The following is a 25031-nucleotide window of genomic DNA, read 5'->3' on the forward strand; positions in this document are numbered from 1 at the left end:
TGGAATGAATTCCATCAGCGATCATTTAAAAATGTTTAACCATGTGAAGAAATTGCTCAAGGCTATTTTCTCCCTAACTGTTTTAATTCAGCCCCTGTGTGCCTTCCAGTAAATGTAATAGATGTCATCATCTGAATTTCTAGGCAAGGCCACTTTGATAAAAATGGGAAAACACAGGACATTGCTGGCTTTGCTCAAGTCAGTATCTATGAGAATCATCTCCAATGTAAACCAAAGTTAAAGCAAGCTCGTGCCCAGTCTCTAAATCACCAGCTGTCTATCCCCGCTGCATTGGCCTTCGGGGGACCATTCTTCCATTTCCGGTTCCCTCTCACATCGATGGAATCAGCAGATGTGTACAGAGGGGAGAGTGAACCTTGGCAAATAGGGGCATGTTGTTATTTACAAGGACCCCTTTTCGTGGATGCATATATCTCTTATTCAATTTTGGAAACGACACAGTTGCAGGGATGAAGTTAGCCTCATTTGTCGTCGATATTTATGCTGTGCCTTTCATAATGTCAGATGAGATAGCTCATATATTCCCAAGGTAAAAATGAGTAATATCTTTGGAAGCAGGTATCAAGTTACAATACAGTTTTTCAACTTGAGGAAGTGTTCTTCTGATTTTCATTTTACGTCTAAGACTGCAGACTATGGAACAGACCTTGTAAAAGACTTTTTCACTGAGCATCTGGCTCTTCTGTAGGCCTGGGAGATTTATGTCAGCTGTAGGAAGAATGTGAATAAAACCCTGCTTCTGGGAGTTTGTGAAACGAGCTGATGTATTACTTAGTCTACTCTTGCTTGGATTAAATTTTAAAATTGCATCAGGGTGTTCATTTTTAAGTATGATTTTATATAAATAGGAATTATAGATAACCAGCATAAAATTAAAAACATGTGTGACTAGAGCTGAATTACAATAAAACCCAAATAATAATTGCAAAATTAACGCTTATCAACCTACACTGATGTTAAATACTATTTCAGATCTGTTTGCTCTAGAAAAAGAATGATTATTTTGCACAGGATTTTAAAGTGCCTAAATGCAAAGCAATGTTATGCTGTTAATGGCATTGGTGTGGTGAAGGCAGCTTTATCTCTTGTGCTGAAAACTTTCATTTCATTTCTTTCATTCACTCATTCATTTCCACCTTGTCCCATAAAAGCTTTCAAGTAATTCTGTACATTCATTCATTTATTCTTTTATGGAATCTGGATTATTAGCCTAAATAGGAAGAAAAGTATTCATTAATTATGGTCACATTTACTTGATCCAAAATGACCATTTAAACATATGACCCTAAGCTTTCAGAACTGTAGGCAAACTCTGGAGAGTGCCAGGTGCACAAAAAATATTAGTCGATGAATGATTGTCTATCATTACCATTTTTACTAAAGGTATCTTATTAATTGTAACTTGCTAAAAACTGAAATTTGAAGAAATATTTAAGAGTAGATTCTACAACAGAGAATAAATACAATGAATTTATATAAACCATCTCTGTTAATTGTTATCTCTTCTGAACTGATGTAGTGAACTGATATGATTATCTGATATGGGCACATAATTATATATTCATTGTAGTGACAACATAAAGGTGAAACCTAATCTTAATGAATACTTTGCTAATTATTATTTCAATGCAAAAAAAAAAAAACAACAATGGACAAGTGTCAATTATCTATCCAGAAAAATGGAGGTTAACCGATATTCAGGGACTTCGGTGTGAGATCAGGTGAGGTAAGTGAATGCATTTAGGAAGCTTAAGAGATGGAAGATCTCGGTGGTATTTGGGGATTTAGGACTTTTGCCTGCTCCCTGTGGCTCAGCTGGTAAAGAATCCGCCTGCAATGCGGGAGACCTGTGCTTGATCCCTGGGTTGGGAAGATCCCCTGGAGAAGGGAAAGGCTATCCACTCCAGTATTCTAGCTTGGAGAATTCCATGGACTGTATAGTCCGTGGGGTCGCAAAGAGTCGGACACGACTGAGCGGCTTTCACTTCACTTCTCTTCACTTTCCACCTTACAGCCCTTTGCCTGTCTTATTCAAAACGCACTTCTCCCTGGCGCCATCTAGTGGACATCTGGGTGGGAATGAGGAAGACGTCCAGGATTTGCAAAGACCAATAGAAGTCCATGGCCTGTGGACATCATAGAAGCTCTTGTAAGTTAGTCTGTGAAGGCTCGTCCTCTTTCTGTCATTATCCCATACAGATGTATTGCCTTGATTTCTGTTACACTTCGCTGATCAGAAGATTATAAAAAACAAACAAGTGTTTAGAATAAAAAATGAGCTTGAAAAATGAGGTCTCTTGTAAGTAATGTTCTAAAGCAGTTTAAGCATCCACAGAGAACACCATTTTAATTTTTCAGTTTCTCATTATTTCTTCAATAGGTGAGCTAGCTAAGCCAGGAAGATATTCAAAGACAGAGGCACCATAATCTCTTCCTTCGTGCGTCTGTGCATGTTAAGTCACTAGTCGTGTCCAACTTTGCTACCCTATGGACTACTCCTCCAGGCTTCCTGTCGTGAGATTCTTCAGGCAAGAATACGGGAGTGGGTTGTCATGGGGATCTCCTCCAGGGGATCTTCCCGACCCAGGGATCAAACTCGCGGGTCTTATGTCTCCTGCACTGGAAAGCAGGTTCTTTACCACTAGTGCCATCTGGGAAGCCCAGTCTCTTCCTTCACTAACCTCCAGATGTTAAAGATTTGTTAAGATGAATCTTTGGGTAATGGACCCACAAATCAAGGCAAAACTCTGCCATCTTCCTGAGTTTTTCCGTTTCTGAGAAGGCACCAAGAGACTTGCTAAATTTAATTTCATAACTTTGATTCCTGGACTTGGACAACAAGGCTCACCTGAGTTTTGCATCCCTGTGGTAATGTTCAGGATCTTCTGAGGGCAAGAAAATATATTGGGAGGGAAAAAAAAATCAGGTAAAGTGAAAGAATCAAGAGAACAAAAACTAAGCAAAAAAATTTACTTGCCTAAATACATGCAAAATTCTTGAAAGAAGAGATTCTGTTTATTTCTGATTTAAAAAAAAAAAAACCTTCAGTACTTGACACAATACTTAATACTCAGCAGGCAGAAGGGAGAGAAATGGCTTGGAATAGAGACTCCACTCATCAAATTGTTGAAAAGAATAATCAGTAATAACCTCTTTACAAAATGTGATGTGAATGCAAACTAATGATAGTAAAGACAATGACAGCAAATATCACTAAAGTTTAATTACTTTAATGCCTAAGTTTATTCCAGAACATATACCTAGTGGAGAAGACAGGTGATATTTACATTTTCACATTAGGTAGAGAAACAAAATAGCTTTGCACCAGTATGTTCTGAAGATTATTGCATGTTTGTCATTTTAAACATTTCTATTAACAATTTCCTTTATTCGTTGAGATGTATCTCTAAGGCTGTGACAAACTCTAGATACAAAATATTCCCAGATGTGCCAACTAGGTAAGACTGATTTGTCTGCTAAAGGAAGCCAGGCTTTTGCTCCCTTCAGGAGAAAATCTGACTTGCATTTGTCTTATGTGATTTATGCATTGTAAGTTTAAGATGAAATACAGCCTTTTCCCTTCCATATATTAAAATGTGGCTTCAAATTTGAAAGAAACCGCAGTCTTCTCAGAAACCTACATTGCTATGTGATGAGGCAAAACAAAAATACTGTATTGCCCCCAAGTGGTCTTTGTAGGTATTTCCTGCACTATCCAACAGTGAAGGAAAAAGAGAAGGCAAAAATACTGTACTTGGATAGCAAATCTTCGACCATTTTCTTTCACTGGATTATACATATTTTTTCTTTAAAAATCATTTGATGATCCAGGTTGCGGTGGTCAGGATATATTGTTAAATAGAGATTCTGAATGGTGGTAAATCTTCAGTGCAATTTAAATTGCCTAGGTCACACAATTATTTGGAATATCAACATTCGTAAGTTACAGGAGATTGTTTTCCATTTAAGAAGATTTTGCAATACACAATTTTAAAAAAATTACTGTAACATTATCACTAGCACTTTCAACTGAGCATTTGAGAGCACATTATTTTTATCTGCGTATCTTTTTGTGTACTGCTGTTTGATTTCAACTTGAACCTCAAATTGGTTTTTAACCTGAATTTCTTTGAATTATATAGATGACCTAGTATTGTGAGGCGGAACTGAAAGTTTATCTTTCATTTCTCTGAACGTTGCTGAGGCAGATGAAGATGGATTCTTTCTCAAGATTCTGCACATATGCTATATTCTATACGTACTATAATATACAGACTATTTGTTTGCTTTTTTAAGTTCTCTTTGAGCATCTTCCAGTAAAGCAATCATTCTCTGACTTCCTCATTTCCTGACATGGAGCGTCCCCACACCCCTCACTCTATCCTCTCTCTCATAACAGCTTGTCCTCTCTCTCTCACCTCTGTACTTAAACCTAGTTAGTAAAACCTCTGTGAAGCAAGTTTTACCATTTGGAGAAAGGGGCAACAAGAGAGGAATTCCAGCTATCCCTGCATATTTGTTGTTGTTGCTCTTCAGTCATTAAGTCCTGTCCGAGTCTTTGCAGCCCCAAGCACTGCAGCATGCCAGGCTCCCTGTCCTTCACTATCTCCTGGAGTTTGCTCAGACTCATGTCCATTGAGTCCATGAGGCTATCTGACCGTCTCATCTTCTTCTCCTTTTGCCTCCAGTATTTCCCAGCATCAAGGTGTTTTCCAGTGAGTCGGCTCTTTGCATCAGGTGGCCAAAGTATTGTAGCTTATGTATCTATACGTGGTTGTGTCCCCCGCTAAACCAGTTTCCTGATGCCTGGTGTCTATAGTCTTCCAGAATCCAATATTTCCAGCCATCAGTCTCCTTTACCTGTTTAAAAAAACTACTGTTCCAAAATGATTTCTACCAGAAATTTGATTCCAGATGTATTTGGAAGGCAGGAGGATTTTTCCACATACTTGATTACCCAAATCATCTACACAAAGAATATGTCCTCAAGTAACAGAGAGTGAAATTATCACACTAAACTCAGAAGTCACGGAAGAAAAACATTATGCTGAGGAAATGTGTTACATTTTCATGCTTTCTGGGAGTTACTGTTAAAAAAGAAATGTGATTTAAAAATATGAATAGGACAATGATGACATCTTTCAGGCTGAATGAGAAGCATATATCCAGTTGCATTTTTACTCTAAAGGAGAGAGAAACAAATCCTTAGTACTGGGTCTATACTGCTGGATCTACAGAACTAAAAAGAAAAACCCCAAAGCATGACCTCTAGGGGCCTAAGAATGGATGTGCAGTAAGACGATTCTTGAACCAACTCTGTGAACTCAGGCCAGTCTTTGCATCTCTCTGAACCACTTTCTCTATCTGAAAAATAGGACTAGTTTCCTATGGGTTAAATGAGTCTTTTGATTCCTTCTGCAGATATTTACTGGGCACTTCTCATATGCTAGACATTGTGTTAGGTTCGACTGATAAGGTAACAAACAAGATGAAGGCCTTTTTTCCTGGAGTTTATTCTTCTGTTGAATGGTAGTTGAAATACAGATAAAAACTAATTATACATATACAAAGAAATCCAGATAATAACTTGTTTACAATTTAGAATGCTCACTTTGCATTTAGTTATTACAAAACATTGGCTGTATCCCCCGTGTCGTACCAGACATCCCTGAGCCTGTCTTATATCAGTACTTTGTACCGCCCTCTCCCCTACTCGTGTATTGCTGTCTAACTTACTTCACTTGGCATAATGCCCATTTTTAATGTAGCTAAGAATCCAGTGACAAAGGATGATGTGAAGAATGGAATTGCCCACTTCAGGAGAGGTAGAAAGATCTCCCGGACTGGTGACATTTGAGCAGGAATCCATGGAGAAGTCTGAGTGTCCTTAGAAGAGCCGGTGGCCAAACATCCCCAGTGAAGGCCCCATTCCAACGCCCTGAGGCAGGAGAGTTCTGTCCTCGCCTTTTCACACCCACTTGGCTGCTGTTTGGCTGCTGTGCGGAGAACAGATTGAAGAGGACTATCAGTGGAGATAGAACCGTCAGTTACCAGGCGTCTGGGGGAAGAGGATGGTGGCTTGGATGTGTTGGTGAGCCATGATCTGGAGGAGACAAATTGATGACCCCTTTTGGAGGGCAAAACAAGAGTCACCGATGAGAGGGAGAGGCTAGATCGAGAGGGTTCAAGGAGGAACCATCATATGAATAGTGATGCTCTTTCCTGAGACAGAGCGTGCAGAAGGAGTGGAGAGAGAAATGGGAAGTGAGGAAATTGAGGCAGAAGAGGAGGTCCTGCTCTCCTGGCAGGTCACCCATCACCGTCGTCTGGTTGGTAGGCCTCCTTTGCTCCTAACCTGCCTGAGAGCACCACACAGACTAAATCCTTGTCTTAGAATTTGGTGTTTCTTTTCCCCCCGCTCACTTTCTTCCCTGCCTTTCTCCTCCCCATCCCTCTCTCCCTCCTGCCATTTCCAACAGAGGCATCCCATCACTTCTAAGATATAAAGTGATGAATATCTCAATAAATAGTTGCTCATCTGTCCCAGGGTTAATAGGCCGGTCCCAGGTGTCCAGGTCCATATTAGTAAAACAGCCCAGGCAGACGTGCCTCCTCAGTCACTGTGGGTTCAAAGATTATTTTCGAAAAGATGGTACCTCAATTCTCAGATCAGTTCCTTTGGAGGATAGTCGGAAGATCAAGCGCATTGTAGTTTAAGAGAGTGAGAAGAGGATGCTTAGGAATCTGAGCATGTAGAAAGGGTTTGGGGTGGAAGCCAGAGTGAGGCTGGACGTGTTTGAAATGAAGAAGTCAAACCAGAAGCAGCAGGCATTTGACTGAACCTTCTAGGCACTGAAAATGAAGAAGCGTGAAGCTCTGAGATCACCTTTTCCCTCAAATGGGGAGTTGAGGAACGAAAGAAATGCAGAGAAATTTCTTCTCTTCTATCAAAAAGAGAAGAAAACAAGACAATTTAAACACAGAGAAAAGCAAATTGCTTCTTGACATAACAAATCGCCCCTAAACATAGTGGCTTTGTGCAACTAATTGTTTCTATTTCTCATGACTGTGGGTTGGCTGGACAGGCTCTGTTGATCTCTGCAGGCAGCTGGCGGGGCTGAACGGTCTAGCCTGGCCTCACTCGCGTGCTTGCCTGTTGGCTGGGTATCATCTGGGGCCATGTCTCTGCCACGTGTTTTTCATCATCCAGCAGGGACTCTGTGTTCTTTTATAATGTGGCATTGTCTGGGTGCCCAAGAATAGCAAATGAGCAAGGCCTAAAGGCCAAGTTCTTTTCAAGCGTTTGTTTGTGTAGTGGGTTAAACAGTTGACCCCCAAAGGATATTTTTTGTTGTCGCTGTTCAGTCGCCAAGCCGTGTCTGACTCTGTGACCCCATGGACTGCGGCACTTCTGGCCTGCTTGTCCCTCACCATCTCCCAGACTTTGAGTTCATGTCCATTGAATCAGTGATGCCATCCGACCATCTCATCCTCTGCCTCCCCGTTCTCCTTCTGTCTTCAATTTTTCCCAGCATCAGGGTGTTTTCCAGTGATATGCAAAGGATATGCCCATGTCCTAACAACCAGAACCTGTGAAAGTTCCCTTATTTGGAAAAGAACCCTGGCAGATTTCATTCGGTTACTGTCTCAAATTGAGATCATCCTGGATTATCCAAGCGGGCCCTAAATCCCATGACACACGCCCTTATAAATAACAGAAAGGCAAACGGAGATGTGAGATACAGGTAGAGGAAGAGAAGACACACAGAGGAGAAGGTTATGTGAAGATGGAGGTGGAGGTTAGTTACATACCCACAAACCAAGGAATGCGTACAGCCACAGGAAGCTGGGAGAAATGAAGAGCAGATTGTCTCCTGGAGCATTAGGAGAGAATGTGCCCCTACTGATGCCTTGAGCTTAGACTTTTGGCCTCCAGAACTTGAGACAATACATTTCTGTTGCTTCCCCCCTTATTTGTGGGGTTTTGTTTGTTACTTAATTTTTATTGGAATATAGTTGCTTTACAATATTATGTTGCTTCTACTGTACAGTGAAATGAATCAGCCATACGTATACGTATCTGTTGTTGTTTAGTCACTAAGTTATGTCCAACTCTTTTGCAACCACATGGACAGTAGCCCGTCAGGCTCTTCTGTCCATGAGATTTCTCATGGCAAGGATACTGGAGTGGGTTGCCATTTCCTCCTCTAGGGGATCTTCCCAGTCTAGGGACTGAACCCGCATCTCCTGCATTGGCAGGCAGATTCTTTACCACTGAATCACCAGGGCCAGTCACAGACTGGTTCAAAATTGGGAAAGGAATACGTTAAGGCTATATATCGTCACCTTGCTTACTTCACTTATATGCAGAGTACATCATGAAAAATGCTGAGGTAGATGGATCACAAGCTGGAATCAAGATTGCTAGGAGAAATATCAACAACTTCAGATATGTATATGATACCAATCTAATGGCAGAATACAGAGAGGAATTAAAGAGCCTCTTGATGAAGGTGAAAGAGGAAAGGGAAAAAACTGGCTTAAAACTAAGATCATGGCATCTGGTTCCCTCACTTCATGGCAAATAGATGGGGAAACAATGGAAACAGTGGCGGGTTTCATTTTCCTGGGGAAGGAAAGATGACAAACCTAGACAGTGTATTGCAAAGCAGAAATGTCACTTTGCCAACAGAGGTCCAAATAGTCAAAGCTGTGGTTTCTCCAGTGGTCATGTATGGATATGAGAGTTGGACCATAACGAAGGCTGAGTGTCAAAGAATTGATGCTTTTGAATTGTGGTGCTGGAGAAGACTCTTGAGAGTCCCTTGGACAGCAAGGAGATCAAACCAGTCAATCCTAAAGGAAATGACCACTGAATATTTATTGGAAGGACTGATACTGAAGCTAAAGCTCCAATACTTTGGCCATCTGATGTGAAGAGCCGACTGATTGGAAAAGACCCTGATGGTGGGAAAGATTGAAGGCAGGAGGAGAAGGGGACGACGGAGGATGAGATGGTTGGATGGCATCACCAACCCAATGGACATGAGTTTGAGCAAACTCCAGGAGATGGTGGAGGACAGGGAAGCCTTTCATGCTGCAGTCCATGGGGTTGCAAAGAGTCAGACATGACTGAGCAAGTGAACAACAGCAACACCCAGGCCATGTACATATATCCCTTTTCCTTTGAACTTCCCTCCCGTTTAGGACTCCACAGAGCACCTATTAATAGAGTTGACTGCCTTGCACAATGTGTTCCCTTCAGCTGTCTATTTTATGCATAGTATCAATAGTGTATATACCTCAATCCCGGTCTCCAGTCTGACTCCAGAGTCATATGTTGGTTTAAGTCACCATGTTTGAGGCAAATTGTTACAGCAGCCCCAGAAAAAGAAAACAGTTTACATCACCTTTGCTAATGTCCCATTACCAAAGAATATCACATGGCTCAGCCAGGGTTCAGTGAGTCAAGAAATAGGCCCTACCTCTGCATGAGAGGAAGTGGTGTGCCAACAGGAGTGGAAAGAATTTGCGGCCAGTCTTTGCAAACTGCCACATCAATGAAAAGGAAGATTTTCACATTAGAGCAGATTAATGGAAGGTTTCGCCGATAGAATTTAAACGGAAGAACGGAGAAATATTCAAATTAGGGGCAGGAGACAAAGAGGAAAATAGAGGGGAAGGCGTCTTGTCTAACGGCTTAGCCCCTGTAGTTGAGGATGAAACTTCTAATGATTGTATGCCCGTCATAAAGAAAAGTGGAGGAAAAAAATCTCCCTATAATAAGTGGTGGGAAATCAGGGTGTTTAATCATGCTATCTTCTTGTATGTGTATAATTTTAATGTTTGATCATGGAGTCAAAAATAAAGGAAAAACCATGTTGATTTCTGTGATCTTTCATAGTCACTTCAGCTCAGTTGTGTTCTGAAATTGTTGAAAGGGTACCTATGTGCTGGCAATGGAGAGGGACTTGAGAGAAATGTTGGTTTTTGCCTTCAAGGCGCTCTCCAGTGAGTGCAAAAGACATATGTCAACTGAAAAAAAATACTGTTTCACTGACATATTTATAAGTAATTCTAATAAGAACTGAGTGCAGTAACTGGCTGGTTTGCAGGGATAGTCAAGAGTGAGAATTATTCCAGTCTGGAGAAAGTGAGGTAGTTTTCATAAAATAAGTGGTATTTTAGCTGAGCTTGGAAAAATGAGTAGGGTTACTTTAGAAGTAGGGAGAGGATGTTTGCATTTCCTTTGGATAAACATCATGAAGCACGCAGGTGGAAGGTGGGTTATAAACTCAGAAATATGAGCTGCTTTCATTGGCAAAAATGTGTATGTATTCCAGGGTGGGAAGAACCCCAGGGTAGCCTGAAGTAGGAAGGATGGAGAAAGAAGAAAGAGGCAAAGGCTTCAGGATTGTGGAGGCAGAGAGGGAACCAGAAGAATTATGTTAGAATCAGATCATTAAAATCCTGAATTTCATGCACAGTAGAATGTAAAAGGGGCTTCCCTGGTGGCTTGGCTGTAAAGAATCTGCCTGCAATGCAAGGTCAGGAAGATTCCCCTGGCGGAGGGCATGGCAACCCACTGCAGTACTCTTGCCTGGAGAATCCTGTGGACAGAGGAGCCTGGTGGGCTACAGTCCATGTAGTCACAAGAGTCGGACACGACTGAACAGACTGAGCACGCACACAGAGAATGTAAAAGGACCCCACTGAATTTTATACATCTGAGTGTATTCTCGTACATGGTCTCATCTGATACTTCTAAGAACCCTGGGAGATAGGGTGCTATGTTCCTCACCCATCCTATGGATGAGGAAATGAAGATTCATGATTTCATAGACAGAGCTAACAAATGTGATTAGAATTAGGACTCAGATCTCCAATGAACAAAATATCTCTTAATTACTGCTTCACTCCTTGCAATATTAGGCCATGCCCTGTGTGTCCTCCATAAAGCATGCTGACTGCTGGACACAAGTGTTCAGTGCCCAGGGCAAGTATCTGTATGCTTAAGTTGTCATGCTCTGATGAACTGGAAGTGCAAAAAAAGATGTACTTGCTTCTGTAAAAGGAAAGTTGAATATAAAAGAATCAATTTAGGAAAACTGCAGGTGGATTAAATGTGATGTAACAACTTTCAGGGGGCTTCCCAGGTGACTCAGTGGCAAAGAATCCACCTGCCAATGCAGGAGAGGCAAGTTTGATCCCTGCATTGGGAAGATCCCTGGAGAAGGAAATGGCAACCCATTCCAGTATTCTTGCCAGGAGAATCCAATGGACAGAGGAGCCTGGCAGGCTACAGACCGTGGGGTCTCAAGAGTTGGACACAACTTAGCAACCAAACAACCATAACTACAACTTTCAGAGTTTGAGGGGGTGGCATTGCGAGACCTGGAAAGATTCTGCCGAGATTTCTTGGCAAGTATTTTTATATTCTTGCTTTATTTGCACTTGTAACCCACTCATGGGCGGGGTTTCTGTAAGTTAGATAACTGGCAATTCCAGTCAGTTCACCCATAGGTTTGGCTTTGTAAGACTGACAAAGGAATATACATTCACGTTTTCTAAGTTAAAATGTTTAAGAATAGCATATGTCCCTTTTTGAGCTCTCATATAAAAATAGCTGTCCCTTTGTAGCAGAAAGGGTAAAAGGGCTTCTACTGTTTATTATACCGCCTTCTTCTGTAAATATTTGGGACATCTAACCTTGATGATTTGAACCGTGCTTCATAAAGATGACTCTGGCAGCAATGAAGGAGTAAATGATTTGCTGCTGCCGCTGCTGCTAAGTCGCTTCAGTCGTGTCCGGCTCTGTGCGACCCCATAGACGGCAGCCTACCAGGCTCCCCTGTCTCTGGGACTGGTAGGGAAAATAGAAGTTAGTAGTCAATACCACAAGGAGAAGACATTGTTTTGGACTACATAGAATTACATTGAATTAGAATACTGAACTATGAGCTTTTAAACTATGCATCATATTTAAATATTCATTTAAAATATCCTATATAAAAGAATGATTTTTGTTTGAACACTGGTAAGAGAGAGGTGTAGATATGAGAGACATATGAGAACATAGCAGAAGGCTGTTATGATTCTAGCATGGATTTAACAAACTTTAACACTACAGCCTTCATATGTTAGGGCAGTTTGCTCTATCATTTTCTTTATTGTACACCCAGAACTCATTATTTTTATAATGAATGCATTTCCTTTTTTTTTGTGATTGACCATGAAACTTAATCAGACCTAAAATAGATGCTCTGCATAAAATATCTGGAAGGTAAATGGAAAGTATTTTCCCTTTTTACTTTCTTATTCATTTGAGAGTATTTATAGATATATGGGACAGGTTTCTTTCTGTTAAATGCATCCCTCTAATTTTGTACTGAATGTTACAAATATTACTGGTTGCAAATATTACCAAATTGCAATATCATTTTCTACTCAAGACAATTAATAAATGGTGGAAAAATTTCCAGATAACCCACAGACTTTATTTTACCAGAGGCTTAAAGAAGATCTGTGTTTTAACTATAATGGAAATACTGGTGACCTGCTTGAACAATGGCATTCATGTAAAGAAAATGAGTAGATATATATCCACAGAGTCCAATGATAAAATCTTTACAACTTCAACTTTTGCTCTTTACTCTAAAATCTCTCTGATCCTTTATATCCTACTGAGAGCTTCTAGAAGGAGCCATAAAGATAACCTGCCAGTTCTGCGAGAAGGTTGAATATAATTCAATCAGGGCTCTACCATTCAAAGCAAATAATTAAATTTTTATGCTCTGCATAGCTTTTTGTATTTTGGCTCCTTGCTCCTGATCAATCCTCTTATATATGTATGAGAAACTTAAAAAAATTTTTAACCATGAAACTGGTTAAGAATCTACTTTCTGAATTTCCAATTTTAATATATGCTTTAAAGCTTAGGGTGATTAAGAAGTACAAATGAATAAAATTATCCATGTCACTGGAAGCATGACACTTACTTAAATATTGGAGTTTTGATCTAATTCCAGAGAATGAGTAAAAACTATCCTAATTTAAGTTCAGTCAATTAATTTAGTTTTCCTGTGGTTTACCCTAAAGCTAGCCAATTTTCAGTGAGCTAAAGCAAATGATGAGAATATTTATGTTCTTAAATCATTTGACTTAACACAAAATTTGTTCTTGATCCTAGGCAATTTGGTTTAAGTTATATAGAAATTTTCTTAGTTTCTCGAAAAACTACACAAATGTTCAAGGTGTTGAATTGATACTTTAGATGTGTGGGTGTATGAGAATTGTGACAATTTCAAATACCTTTTCCTTGAAAGTAAAAACAGATGATTCATTCTTCAGTATTTCAGGGTCCATCCACTTTCCTAAACCCAGTGTACTCAAAGCCACAGTGGCAGAAGTAATGCTGGAGCTTTGCAGCGAAATGGCAACCCACTCCAGTGTTCTTGCCTGGAGAATCCCAGGGACGGGGGAGCCTGGTGGGCTGCCGTCTATGGGGTCGCACAGAGTCGGACACGACTGAAGTGACTTAGCAGCAGCAGCAGATTGGATTCAATATGAAACTGGCTTCACGTTGGTTACCTCTTAACTGTAAAAACGTTCGCAGATTACTTGTGTTCTCAAGCCTCAGTTTCTTCATCAATAAAATGGAGATAATGAGCATCGACCTCATAGCATTGCCATGATTATAAACAAAACAGTGCATGAGAAACGCACAGTGTCTGACATATGGAGTCAGCTTGGCTAAGGTTAGTGAGTATTATTAAGTGTAATATAGAATTATATTCAAATACCACATGTGCATGAAATGAAATCAGTGCTTACATCAGTGCTTAGGTTTGTAATTTAGTCATTTTTACCCTCCCTTTCTCCCATCCTTTTTCCTCTTTTTCTTCTGTTTTTATATATCGGATTCCCCCCCTAAATCATGCTCCTTTAAAACATGAAGGAGACTTCTTGCTAAGGCCCAGAATGCTCCCAGCACTTCATCTCCTGCTACAGCCCTCTGGTGGGCAGCAGATGTGTCCTGTGGAGCAGACACACCCAGAGCTGTGATCCTCCAGTGGGGTATTGTGAGCCTCTGGGGAGCCATGAAGACTCCCCAGGTTCACAGGCTCAGAGATAGTTTCAAGGGAATCAATGCTGATAATTTCATCTTTCACATGTACACCTTCCTAAAATTTCTTGCTGAAACTGTGCCTCTAAAGCAGGTGATTTTTGCTCCCATTCCTGCATGGACACCCCTCTGCTCTTCAAAAGAAAAACCTAGCACTCATCTATCCCTAATATTATGACGATAATTGCTCCAGAGTGAAAAAATTCTGCAACGCCTCCCCCAGACACACTTAAATATGGTTTTTACAAAAATTCTGCAACCCCTCCCTGAAACAGACACATTTAAATAAGGATGTTAATCAATAACTGACAAATCCTCCACAACTCAGGTTGTTTTCAGTTTTTTAATGAAATTAAATATTTCATGATAAATCATTGTGTGTTCTTTTAATATACTTTGGAGGGAGCTCAAGGAATCAAGTCAAGTTGCTCTAAGTAAACCCTTCCATTTACACCTGTGTATTTGTGTGAACAAATATTCTCCATGGTTACATTGAAAATAAATATAAGTACCAATGTTGAACCCTTTTCACTCTAACAATAAATACTATTGTCTTCAGTTCAGTTCAGTCAGTCAGTTGTGTCCTGACTCTTTGCAACCCCATGGACTGCAGCATGCCAGGTTTCCCTGTCCATCACCAACTCCTGGAGCTTGCTCAAACTCATGTCCATCAAGTTGGTGATGCCATTCAGTCATCTCATCCTCGGTCATCCCCTTCTCTTGTTGTTTTGCTGCTGCTAAGTCACTTCAGTCATGTCCGACTCTGTGCGACCCTGTGATTCTCCAGGCAAGAACACTGGAGAGGGTTGCCATTTCCTTCTCCAATGCATGAAAGTGAAAAATGAAAGTGAAGTCGCTCAGTCATGTCTGACCCTTGGTGACCCCATGGACTGCAGCCTTCCACGCTCCTCCATCCGTGGGATTTTCCAGGCAAGAGTACTGGAGTGGGGTGCCATTGCCTTGTTGTGTTAGTGGATACAAAAGTTCTTAGTTGCTCTTACCTGACTCTTTGCAACCCTTTGGAATGCAGCCTACCAAGCTCCTCTGTCCCTGGGATTTTTCAGGCAAGAATATTGGAGAGAGTTGGATTTTTTTCCCCTAGGGGATCTTCCCAACCCAGGGATCAAACCCGTGTCTCCTGCATCTCCTCCATTGTAAGTGGATTCTTTACCTGCCCTGTTATCAGAGGAAGCGGTGGATACAAAGACTCAACTAACTTAATAAAAAGAAGTCAGTATGTCTGCCTATTTCTGAGGTATTCAGATTCCTTCAGATACATTTTAAGAGTTTGGTAAATGCTAGGGCAAGAGAATGGTTAGGTCAGAGTAAGACAGAGAGATCCTAGCTGATTTTGTAACAGACAGAAAATAATAATATTGATCAAGAACTATATACTTAAATTCCAATGTATTAAAAAGAAGTAGATTTGAAAGCATACTTATTCCCCTTTTAATTTGGAAAGGAACATAGATTCTAGATTTCATGTATTTAATTGTGTCCTTAGTTCTATCATGGATAAAATTGCATTTGATCTCTTATGTGATATTGCCTTCTAACTTGAAATGATCATTCCCCAGACTTTGCATTCCGTCATATTTGTTGTTCAGTCTCTCAGTTGTGTCTGACTTTTTGAAACCCCATGAACTGCAGCACGCCAGGCTTCCCTGTCCTCCACCATTTCCTGGAGTTTGTGCAAACTCATGTCCATTGAGGCGGTGATACCATCCAACCATCTTATCCTCTGTCGTCCCCTTCTCCTCCTGGCTTCAGTCTTTCCCAGCATCAAAGTCTTTTCAAATGAGTTGGCTCTTCGCATCAGGTGGCCAAAGTATTGGAGCTTCAGTTTCAATCCTTCCAATGAATATTCAGGGTTGAAATCCTTTAAGATCTACTGGTCATTTGGGGCTGGCCAAAAAGTTTGTTTGGGTCTGTCCAAAGATGTAATACAAAAACACAAATGAATGTTTTGGCCAACCCAGAAAATGTGTCCTTTATTCTGGATTGTGCCTACTAGCATTAAAGCTTGCTATGTGGTATTTTTCATACTAAACAAAATTTCAAGGTTAAATGATTGTTTCTCAGTAAAACAGTGGTTCTGAGGAAATAGAATAGAGATGGGAACCATTTCCACTATTTGCAGGAGCTGAGAAATGGAGCAAGGGAGGAAATATTTTTTATTTTGTTTCTTTTGCATAATTTATAACCATTAAAAAGGTACTTTTTTTGACTTCCATGGTACAAAATTAGCAAGTGTTTAAACACGGTTGTTGGAGGGAGTGAGGCTGTGAAAACTGCAGTATTGTTTAAATTTTTTCTTAAATGGTGATAATGTATAGATAAGGGCTTCCTCTGTGGCTCATTGGTAAAGAATCCGCAGTGAAGGAGATGCAGGAGATATGGGTTCGATCATTGGGTTGGAAAGATCCCCTGGAGGAGAGCATGGCAGCCCACTCCAGTATTCTTGTCTGGAGAATCCCATGGACAGAGGAGCCTGGCAATCTACAGTCCATAGGGTCGCACAGAGTTGGACACGACTGAAGCAACTGAGCATGCATGCATGCAATGTGTACATAAAATTTACTATCTTAACCATTTTAAGTGTATGGTTCAGTACCATTTATATTGTTATGTGATTGGCTTCCCTGGTGGCTCAAACAATAAAGAATCTGCCTGCAATGTAGGAGACCCGAGTTCCATCCCTGGGTTGGGAAGATCCCCCAGAGAAGGAAATGGCAAACCATTCTTATATTCTTCCCTGAAGAATCCCATGGATGGAGGAGGCTCCTCTGTCCCTGAAAAATCCCAGGGAAAGAGGAGTCTGGTGGGCTACAGTCCATGGGGTCACAGAGTCAGACACGACTGAGGGACTAACACACACACACAATCAGTCTCCAGAATTCTTTGCAGAACTGAAATTATATACTCAGGAAACAACTTTGCATTTCCCCTCCCCCTAGCCACTGGCAACCACTGTTTTATTTTCTGTTTCTAGGAACCTGACTACTCTAGATACTTTATATAAGTGGAATCATACAGTGTCTTTTGTGACTAGATTATTTCACCTAGCATAATATCTTCAAGGTTCATCTGAATTGCAGTATGTCTTTCCTTTATAAGGTTGAATAATACTACACTGGGCTTCCCTTGCGGCTCAGATGGTAAAGACTCTGCCTACAATGCAGGAGACCCGAGTTCGATCCCTGGATCAGGAAGATCCCCTGGAGAAGGGAATGGCAACCCACTCCAGTATTCTTTCCTGGAGAATTCCATGGACAGAGAAGCCTGGCAGGCTACATCCATGGGGTCTCAAAGAGTTGGACACGACTGAGCGACCAACAGTTTCACTTACTTTCAATATTACATTGTCTGTCTATACTATCTTTTGTCTATCCATTCATCCATGGATATATACTTGAATTGCTTCCACTTTTTAGCTATGTGAATAATACTGCTGTGAACAAGAGTGAACAAATAAATCTTTAAGAACTTGTTTCCAATTCTTTTGGCTCTGTATACAGAATTTGAATTTCTGCATCCTATGATAATTCTATTTCGATTTCTTGAGGAACCTCCATACTGTTTTGCCTAAGTGTCTGTACCACTTAACATTCCTACCAACAGTGCTCTAGGTTCTGATTTCTTCATATCCCTTCTCACACTGAATATTTTATGGGTTTTTTGATAGTAGTCATCCTAATGGATGTGGGGTAATATCTCATTGTGGTTTTGATTGGCATTTTTCTAATGACTAGTGATATTGAGATCTTCTCATGTGCTTGTTGGTACAAAATGTTGTTAAGTACTAATTACTTCTTTACTTTGAGAAAATGAAAGCTCCTCTCTCCCACATTAATATTGAGAGAAATTCTGGTAAACTTTAATAAGGTACAATCCTATTAATTACTGAAAATTCAAAATATTGAAATATCAACATTCTGCCTGAGTTTCCCAGTTAGTCAGGCAAACGACTTAAAAAAAGAGCCCTCTAATAGTGGTTAATTTTTCATCCCATGTTTTAACTCATATTAAATTTTCTTATCTTAGAAATTCTCTTGAACAGCTGTGAGCTTCTATTTTTCAAAGATTTTATTACAGGTCACCAGAAGAATGCTCATCTTCCCTCCCTCATGAGATGGAAATGAGAGATACACATGTTGTCGTAGGGAGAAAATTTATGTTATCCAGAAGCTTCAGTGAGCTATTTCTTTTATCAAAGTCTCTGTGGTTTCTATAATATTGTATTTAGGTTTATTTACTCAACAGTATTTACTTAATACCTGTCCTGTCTTAGATACTGGCCACTCAGAGATAAAATGGTACAGTGTCTGCCCCAACAGATCTCACGGATTGGTGGTGAGAGCACCGCCACGGACAGTTAGCAAGTTTAACATAGAACAGCATCTTTTGCCACCGAGAACAATCTGCTGAAGATCCTATGGGCGGATCAAGGAAATCAGCTGGGTGAAGCCCAGAATCTAGTGTGGGAGGGATGGTGAAAAGTGGAGTCGGAGAATGAGGTGAATACAGTGGCAATTTAGAAATATTTTAAGATATCAAAAACCTAACTGAAGTTTTCCTACAAATATTTTGAAGTTCATCCTCAGTTTCTCTTGTCCTTCCATTTTTAGTTGATTATTTCTACCCATTTACAAATATTTCAGGAAGTTCTTTAAATGGATAGATGTGAAAATTAAAAATATCTTATTGGTTTATTGCTTGAATTTTACACAAGTACAAACCAATGGTGATGTTTTAACTGCCTGGTTTTACAGCCCTGACCTTACAAGGTCATTTTGTACATAATTTATTTTGCATTAAATTTATATTTCATTTTTGCACTGAATGGCACCCCACTCCAGTACTCTTGCCTGGAAAATCCCATGGACAGAGGAGCCTGGTAGGCTGCAGTCCATGGGGTCGCTAAGAGTCGGACATGACTGAGCGACTTCACTTTCACTTTTTACTTTCATGCATTGGAGAAGGAAATGGCAACCCACTCCAGTGTTCTTGCCTGGAGAACCCCAGAGACGAGGGTGCCTGGTAGGCTGCCGTCTATGGGGTCGCACAGAGCGGAACACAACTGAAGCGACTTAGCAGCAGCAGCAGAAAAATTTATAGTTCATAAAACAGTTTCATGTCTTCTGAAAGATTTTAAGATCTTCTTTTATTCATTTTTACCTTGCTACCAAGACACTGCTTTCCCTGGGATCTTATAGTCTCATGTTTAGGTAATTTTAAAACATCTATTAAAAGTCTTGGTCTAGAGATAAGGATGTCTCCATGATATTTGAGTTCATGGCTGACTTTAACTTAACAGTGAAGGTGAAGATGTTATTTCAAGTAACATTTGTGCTTGGGTTAAGAAAGCTCCTGAGTGAGAAGTGTTTTTTGGGTTCTGATAACTTTGAATGGAATTAGTATCAAATAATTTCAGATTGACATTGTCTCATGAGATCATTAAGCGCATTTCTCTTTTTCTACATGTGAGCACATTGAGATACATAGAACTCAGGTATTTGACCAAGAAAATACAGTTAGTATAACAAATAACAAAATGAGCAAACACTCAAAGAATTCTTCCACTTACCCTCCCTGGATTAGTTTCAGTAATTGATATAACTATTCTGCCCTCTCTGGACAGCCTGCTGAAAGTTGATGATTAAAAAAAAAAGAAGTATTTGCATAAGTCTGCTTTTACTTCTTACATGTGTAGTTTGCTTGACACTATACTAAATAAAGAAATGACTCATCTAAAATCTTCTTTGACTTGAAGGACTTAGGTAAGTGGAAATGCATGTAATGAAATAGAAGGAAATGGATATAGAGACAAAGACTGGTAACAGAACAAACAGAAAAATGAAAGAAGTCTTTTTTTTTTAATGTGCTTTTTAAATTTTAAATATCACTGTCTCCCCACTCCACATTTCTGTTTGTAATGGCAGCTGTGTCTTGTCCCCCTGCTACATGATTGTAGGTTGAGGGTAGTCCTCCTCTTAGCAGTCTGAGTTTAAAGATTTTGGTCCTTCAGTTCTCTGCTTTCATTTCTGCTGGGACACATATCAGTGATGGGACCTATTACCCACCATGTCTCTATATTCTGTCTTGTAAATATATTTTATTGAAAAGCTTATCAGATATTTTTAAAATGTTCATCTTTGAAGGAAGGCTGTGGACTTTTGTTTTAATTAATAAAAGAAGCTAATGTGTACTGAGTATTTGATGTCTGATGGGTGGTGGTAGACTTTAGGTGAGAGTCCATTCTCTGATTTAATCCTAGCAATACGTCTATAAAGTTACTGTTAGTAAACTCACAAGGCCTCACAATTTACTAGTAACAGGCACAGAATCAAAGTTGAACCTGGGGCTTTTAGCCTCTAAATCTATAGAGGCTACTGTGCTAAGTACCTTGTCCTCCGAAGTTCAGCACACAGTGCTTCCCGCATGGTGAAAAATTAATTATAGTCAAAAATTAAGAAATACACATTTCCACAGTAGAAGAATAAATACAACCCTAAACATTAATTTGCTAATTATTTTTCACCATGGAGGATATAATTTGATAATCAATCTTACATGTCCTATGTGTTACACAAATGTTTCCAACCTTCTTAAATTATTAACCTTGACCCCTGTGATATTCAGAAAACATATAAATGGAAAAATGCAATAATATTATCAGTAACCCTTTCTATGTAATATGGTGAACTGAGTGAAATGTGATGAGTTACTTTTATTTGGAAAAACATGTTACTCTGTTTTGACTCAAGGGTGTCGATACTTTCAGTGTTAGCCTGGATTTGTTTTCTTTTGATCATACAATTACTGCATTCATTTTCCTTAGTCCTTAGAGAAGGAAAAACATCCCAATTGCCAAATGCTAATGACGTGTTTATAGGGTCTTAAAGTGTACATCTCATTATGTTTCTGGTTTTCAGCTGGGAAAAGTTTATGAAGTCAGCATTTGTTTCTCTTGGGGGAATTTTGCTTGTATATTTTAAAGATACATTTACCATCTCCCTCACGTGATTTGTACCAGTATCTGTCCTTCATTATTAGAGCAACAAAAGTTTTTCACTTTGCAGTCTTACACAGCTTAGATAAATTTAGTCTGTTCTTCCAAAAATATTAATAGTATACCTGCTACATGTTTTGTCTGAAAATATTTTTTGTTCTTCACTTTTGAAAGTATATGCTTACCCAGAGACAGTTTATGAATCAATATGAGGTTTATTTTATACTTTTTAAAGAGTTTGACTTGAGCCTTAGTGTTAAGCATTCTGAAGATATAGTTTCGTGGTTGTGATTGTTTTAATATTTAAGCAAATAAAAATAGCTATTTGTGTTTCTATGAAGGCATAAACCTAACATCCTGCCCGTTTTTGTAATCAGGCCCCATTCTCTCCGGTCATACAAAGCCTGAAATGAAAATTTCAGGACACTGAGATTTTCTTAGATTTTCTCTGGTTGGCTAGAGCTCCCACACCATGAAGAAGAAGAAGCAATTTTGATGTAATTATTTTTGTTCTCATACAAAAATAATGCAGGAAAGGGATAATAATAAAAAGCTTAGACTTAAATTTCATATTTTACAGTGACCTTCTTCTGATTTGGCAACTCTCTTGTTGGTAGGTTGTAACTAATTTTTAAAAAAAGGACACAAAAATTCAAAGTGAGTTGCAAGTCCAAGTTTACCCAGATGAAGCATCCCAAATTCAACTTGGCGGTTTTGATCACAAGCTCTGTGATACTTGCTCTTCACTTTCCATGGTTAGATGCCATGGAATGAGAAGAAAAATGGAGTAAGCACCTTTAAAATAATTTAAATTGTGAGATATTTTGGTATCTCACATTCAATCAGAAGACTTGATATATGTTTTTAAATGTATATTATATATCACATTGTATAATATGTGATAATATATATTTATTATACAATATACCTTACATATACTATATACTCTTTCAGTATACTTTATATATGTCTTAGATGATCAAATTTTCCTTTTTAAGGAGTTTTTTTGAGTGTGTCAAAGAGAGCTCTTTCACATTGTTCATTTGGAAATGATAGACAAACTGAAATTGTCCTTTAAACATATGAATCCTTTACTTTGTTCACAGCTGCAAACATTTTTTGAGACATTCCTGAGAGCCAGTTCACCTCTTCAGGCTTTTGATACCATGAAGGAAGCCATTAGCAAACTCCTACTAGCAGCCGAAGTATTCAGTGAAACATCTACTCTGGGACCGAAGATCTTCCAAAGGTAACAGCAAATTTTAATGTTAAAAAAAAAAAACCTACCTTCTAAAAATTGATTGTTAATGAAAATGTATCTTAATTATCACAAGTAGGTGCTACTTGGAAATTTTTATATAGTATAAAATATGAACTTCTAAACTTATGTTTTTGTAATTTGTAGACCCTAAAAGTTCAGAGTATGTTAAAGACTCACAGTATTTAAACAGTGGTGACAAAAAATAAAGCACAGTTAATATTTAAATTATTTTTTAAATTGTAACCCCTTTCAAGCTCACCTATTTTTATCATATATGCTTTCCATTGACTAATTATATTTTTATGCTTTTATTAACAAAATTCAATAACTCTTATCTCCACATCTCATCCAGTTTACTTGAATATAATTTAATGCCTTTTTCTAGGGAAATGTTAATTCTAGTATGTTAAGAAAAGGAGGTGCCTCCATATAAGTTTTATCATGCTTTCTATGTGAATAAGAAGGCTTAGCATGGAGAAGTGGGAGAGGTTCCTTTCTCATATTGTGTGTTTATGAAGTCAACTTGATTGTTTCATTTAATGTGTTATGAATACTTTTTATATATCTGTATTTTCTGTAGGTAATGAAACAGGCTCCAAATCCAAAGATAAATTGTATTTAATTTTAGATTATCTAAGCTACTGCTCTTTGTAATCAGTATAGATGTTGAAATTTAACCACAGTGATTATTAATGATACAGTACCAAACAATAGAGTAAACATAGCAAATATAATTTATCTTTGTTACCGTCTGTGGTTTTTATTTTATTTTTATTACAGTACAGTTGTTTTACAATGTTGTGTTAGTTTCTGCCATGCAGCAAAGTCAATCAGCTGCACATATACATATATCCACTCTTTTTCAGATTTCCTTTCTATTTAAGGCAATGGCACCCCACTCCAGTACTCTGGCCTGGAAAATCCCATGGACAGTGCAGACCATGGGGTTGCCAAGAGTCAGATACGACTTCACTTTCACTTTCACTTTTCACTTTCATGCATTGGAAAAGGGCATGGCAACCCACTCCAGTATTCTTGCCTGGAGAATCCCAGGGACGGGGGAGCCTGGTGGGCTGCTGTCTATGGGGTCGCACAGAGTCGGACACGACTGAAGCGACTTAGCAGCAGCAGCAGGTACCACCGAACATTGAGTAGAGCTCCCTGTGGTATACTGTAGATTCTCATTAATTATCCATTTTATACATAGTAATATATATATATATATATATATATATATATGTCAATCCCAAACCCCCAATTCATCCCACCCCCGTTACCCCCTTGGGAACCACAAGTTTGTTCTCTCCGTCTGTGACTCTATTTCTGCTTTGCAGATAAGCTCATCTCTAACCCTTTTCTAGATTCCACACTTAAGTGACACTGTCTTTCTGACTTATTTCACTCTGCCTGGCAGCCTCTAGGTCCATCCACCTCTCTGCAAAAGGCACTATTTCGTTCCTTTTTATTGTTACCTTGTGTTTTTATTTCAGATGCAGAGTATGTTTTCAACTTTTAACTTTTGATATTGGTTACGGCAGTGTCAGGTCCCCTGTAGTACTTCAGGTGAGTATGCCAGGGTGCTCACGGGAGCTTTCCTTTTGGCTGAAGGGTGTGTGTGTGTGCGTGTGTGTGCGTGTGTGTGTTGTTGTTGTTTTCACTCATTGTAACCAATCAGTAAATGCAACATGCATCAAACTTACAACAAACTTAAATTTGTGCTTCCTGGTAGCTCAGACAGTAAAGACTCTGCCTTCAATGCCGGTGACACAGGTGCACGTGGCTTTGTTTGACCCCTGGGTCGGGAAGATCCCCTGGAGAAGGGAATGGCAACCCGCGCCAGTATTCTTGCTGTAGTTCAAAGAATTAACTAGTATATGAAGAGTCTATGATTTGAGTTACAGTGCCCACTCTGCTTCCCTGTTGAACAAACACATAGATTTTTTTTTTTTGGTTCAACCTCTATTTATGAAGTAAATGTGGCATAAAGCTGAGTATGTGTTAATGCAGGAAAATAGACATCTAGTTAATAAAAAATAGCAGGTTACCTAGCTTATTCACATGGGTTTATAAAAAAGTTAACTCCTTTATTCTTTACATATAGATATTTAGTTTAAAACTGGCCTATAATTTAATTTTAAAACCATAGGAATTTTTGAAATATTTGTTTTCAATATTTGTATGAATATATATAAATTGAAGCATGTTTTTTGTACACTCTGATTATTTTCAGTTCATTTCAGTTCAGTCACTCAGTCGTCATCTTCTCCAACATATTTTTAATCCTAAATTTCCCTTAGTGGCAAGAAGGTTTTAAAAGTTGACTGTGTTAGTCTATAGAAAGATAGTTTATGATACGGCAAGAGAAACAGAATAAAATTTATGCCCACTCCAGTACTCTTGCCTGGAAAATTCCATGGACGGAGGAGCTTGGTAGGCTGCAGTTCATGGGGTCGCGAAGAGTCAGACACGACTGAGTGAATTGACTTTCACTTTTCACTTTCATGCATTGGAGAAGGAAATGGCAACCCACTCCAGTGTTCTTGCCTGGAGAATCCCAGGGTTGCCATCTATGGAGTCGTACAGAGTTGGACACGACTGAAGCGACTTAGCAG

General features: G+C 39.2%; 1 protein-coding gene across 3 annotated transcripts in view; it reads left to right on the plus strand.

Moving 5' to 3' along the window:
* The window catches only part of CPED1 (cadherin like and PC-esterase domain containing 1), a 327294-nt gene that overhangs the window by 131344 nt on the left and 170919 nt on the right, over window positions 1-25031 (plus strand). For all 3 annotated transcript variants that reach the window (XM_069588269.1, XM_069588270.1, XM_069588268.1), the window contains 2 exons: window positions 22265-22407; window positions 23910-23982. In XM_069588269.1, coding sequence (XP_069444370.1) covers window positions 22265-22407; window positions 23910-23982 — 216 coding nt within the window. The remainder of the gene's footprint in view (window positions 1-22264; window positions 22408-23909; window positions 23983-25031) is intronic.

This window comes from Ovis canadensis, chromosome 4 (genome assembly GCF_042477335.2).
Source record: "Ovis canadensis isolate MfBH-ARS-UI-01 breed Bighorn chromosome 4, ARS-UI_OviCan_v2, whole genome shotgun sequence".
Lineage (NCBI taxonomy): Eukaryota > Metazoa > Chordata > Mammalia > Artiodactyla > Bovidae > Ovis > Ovis canadensis.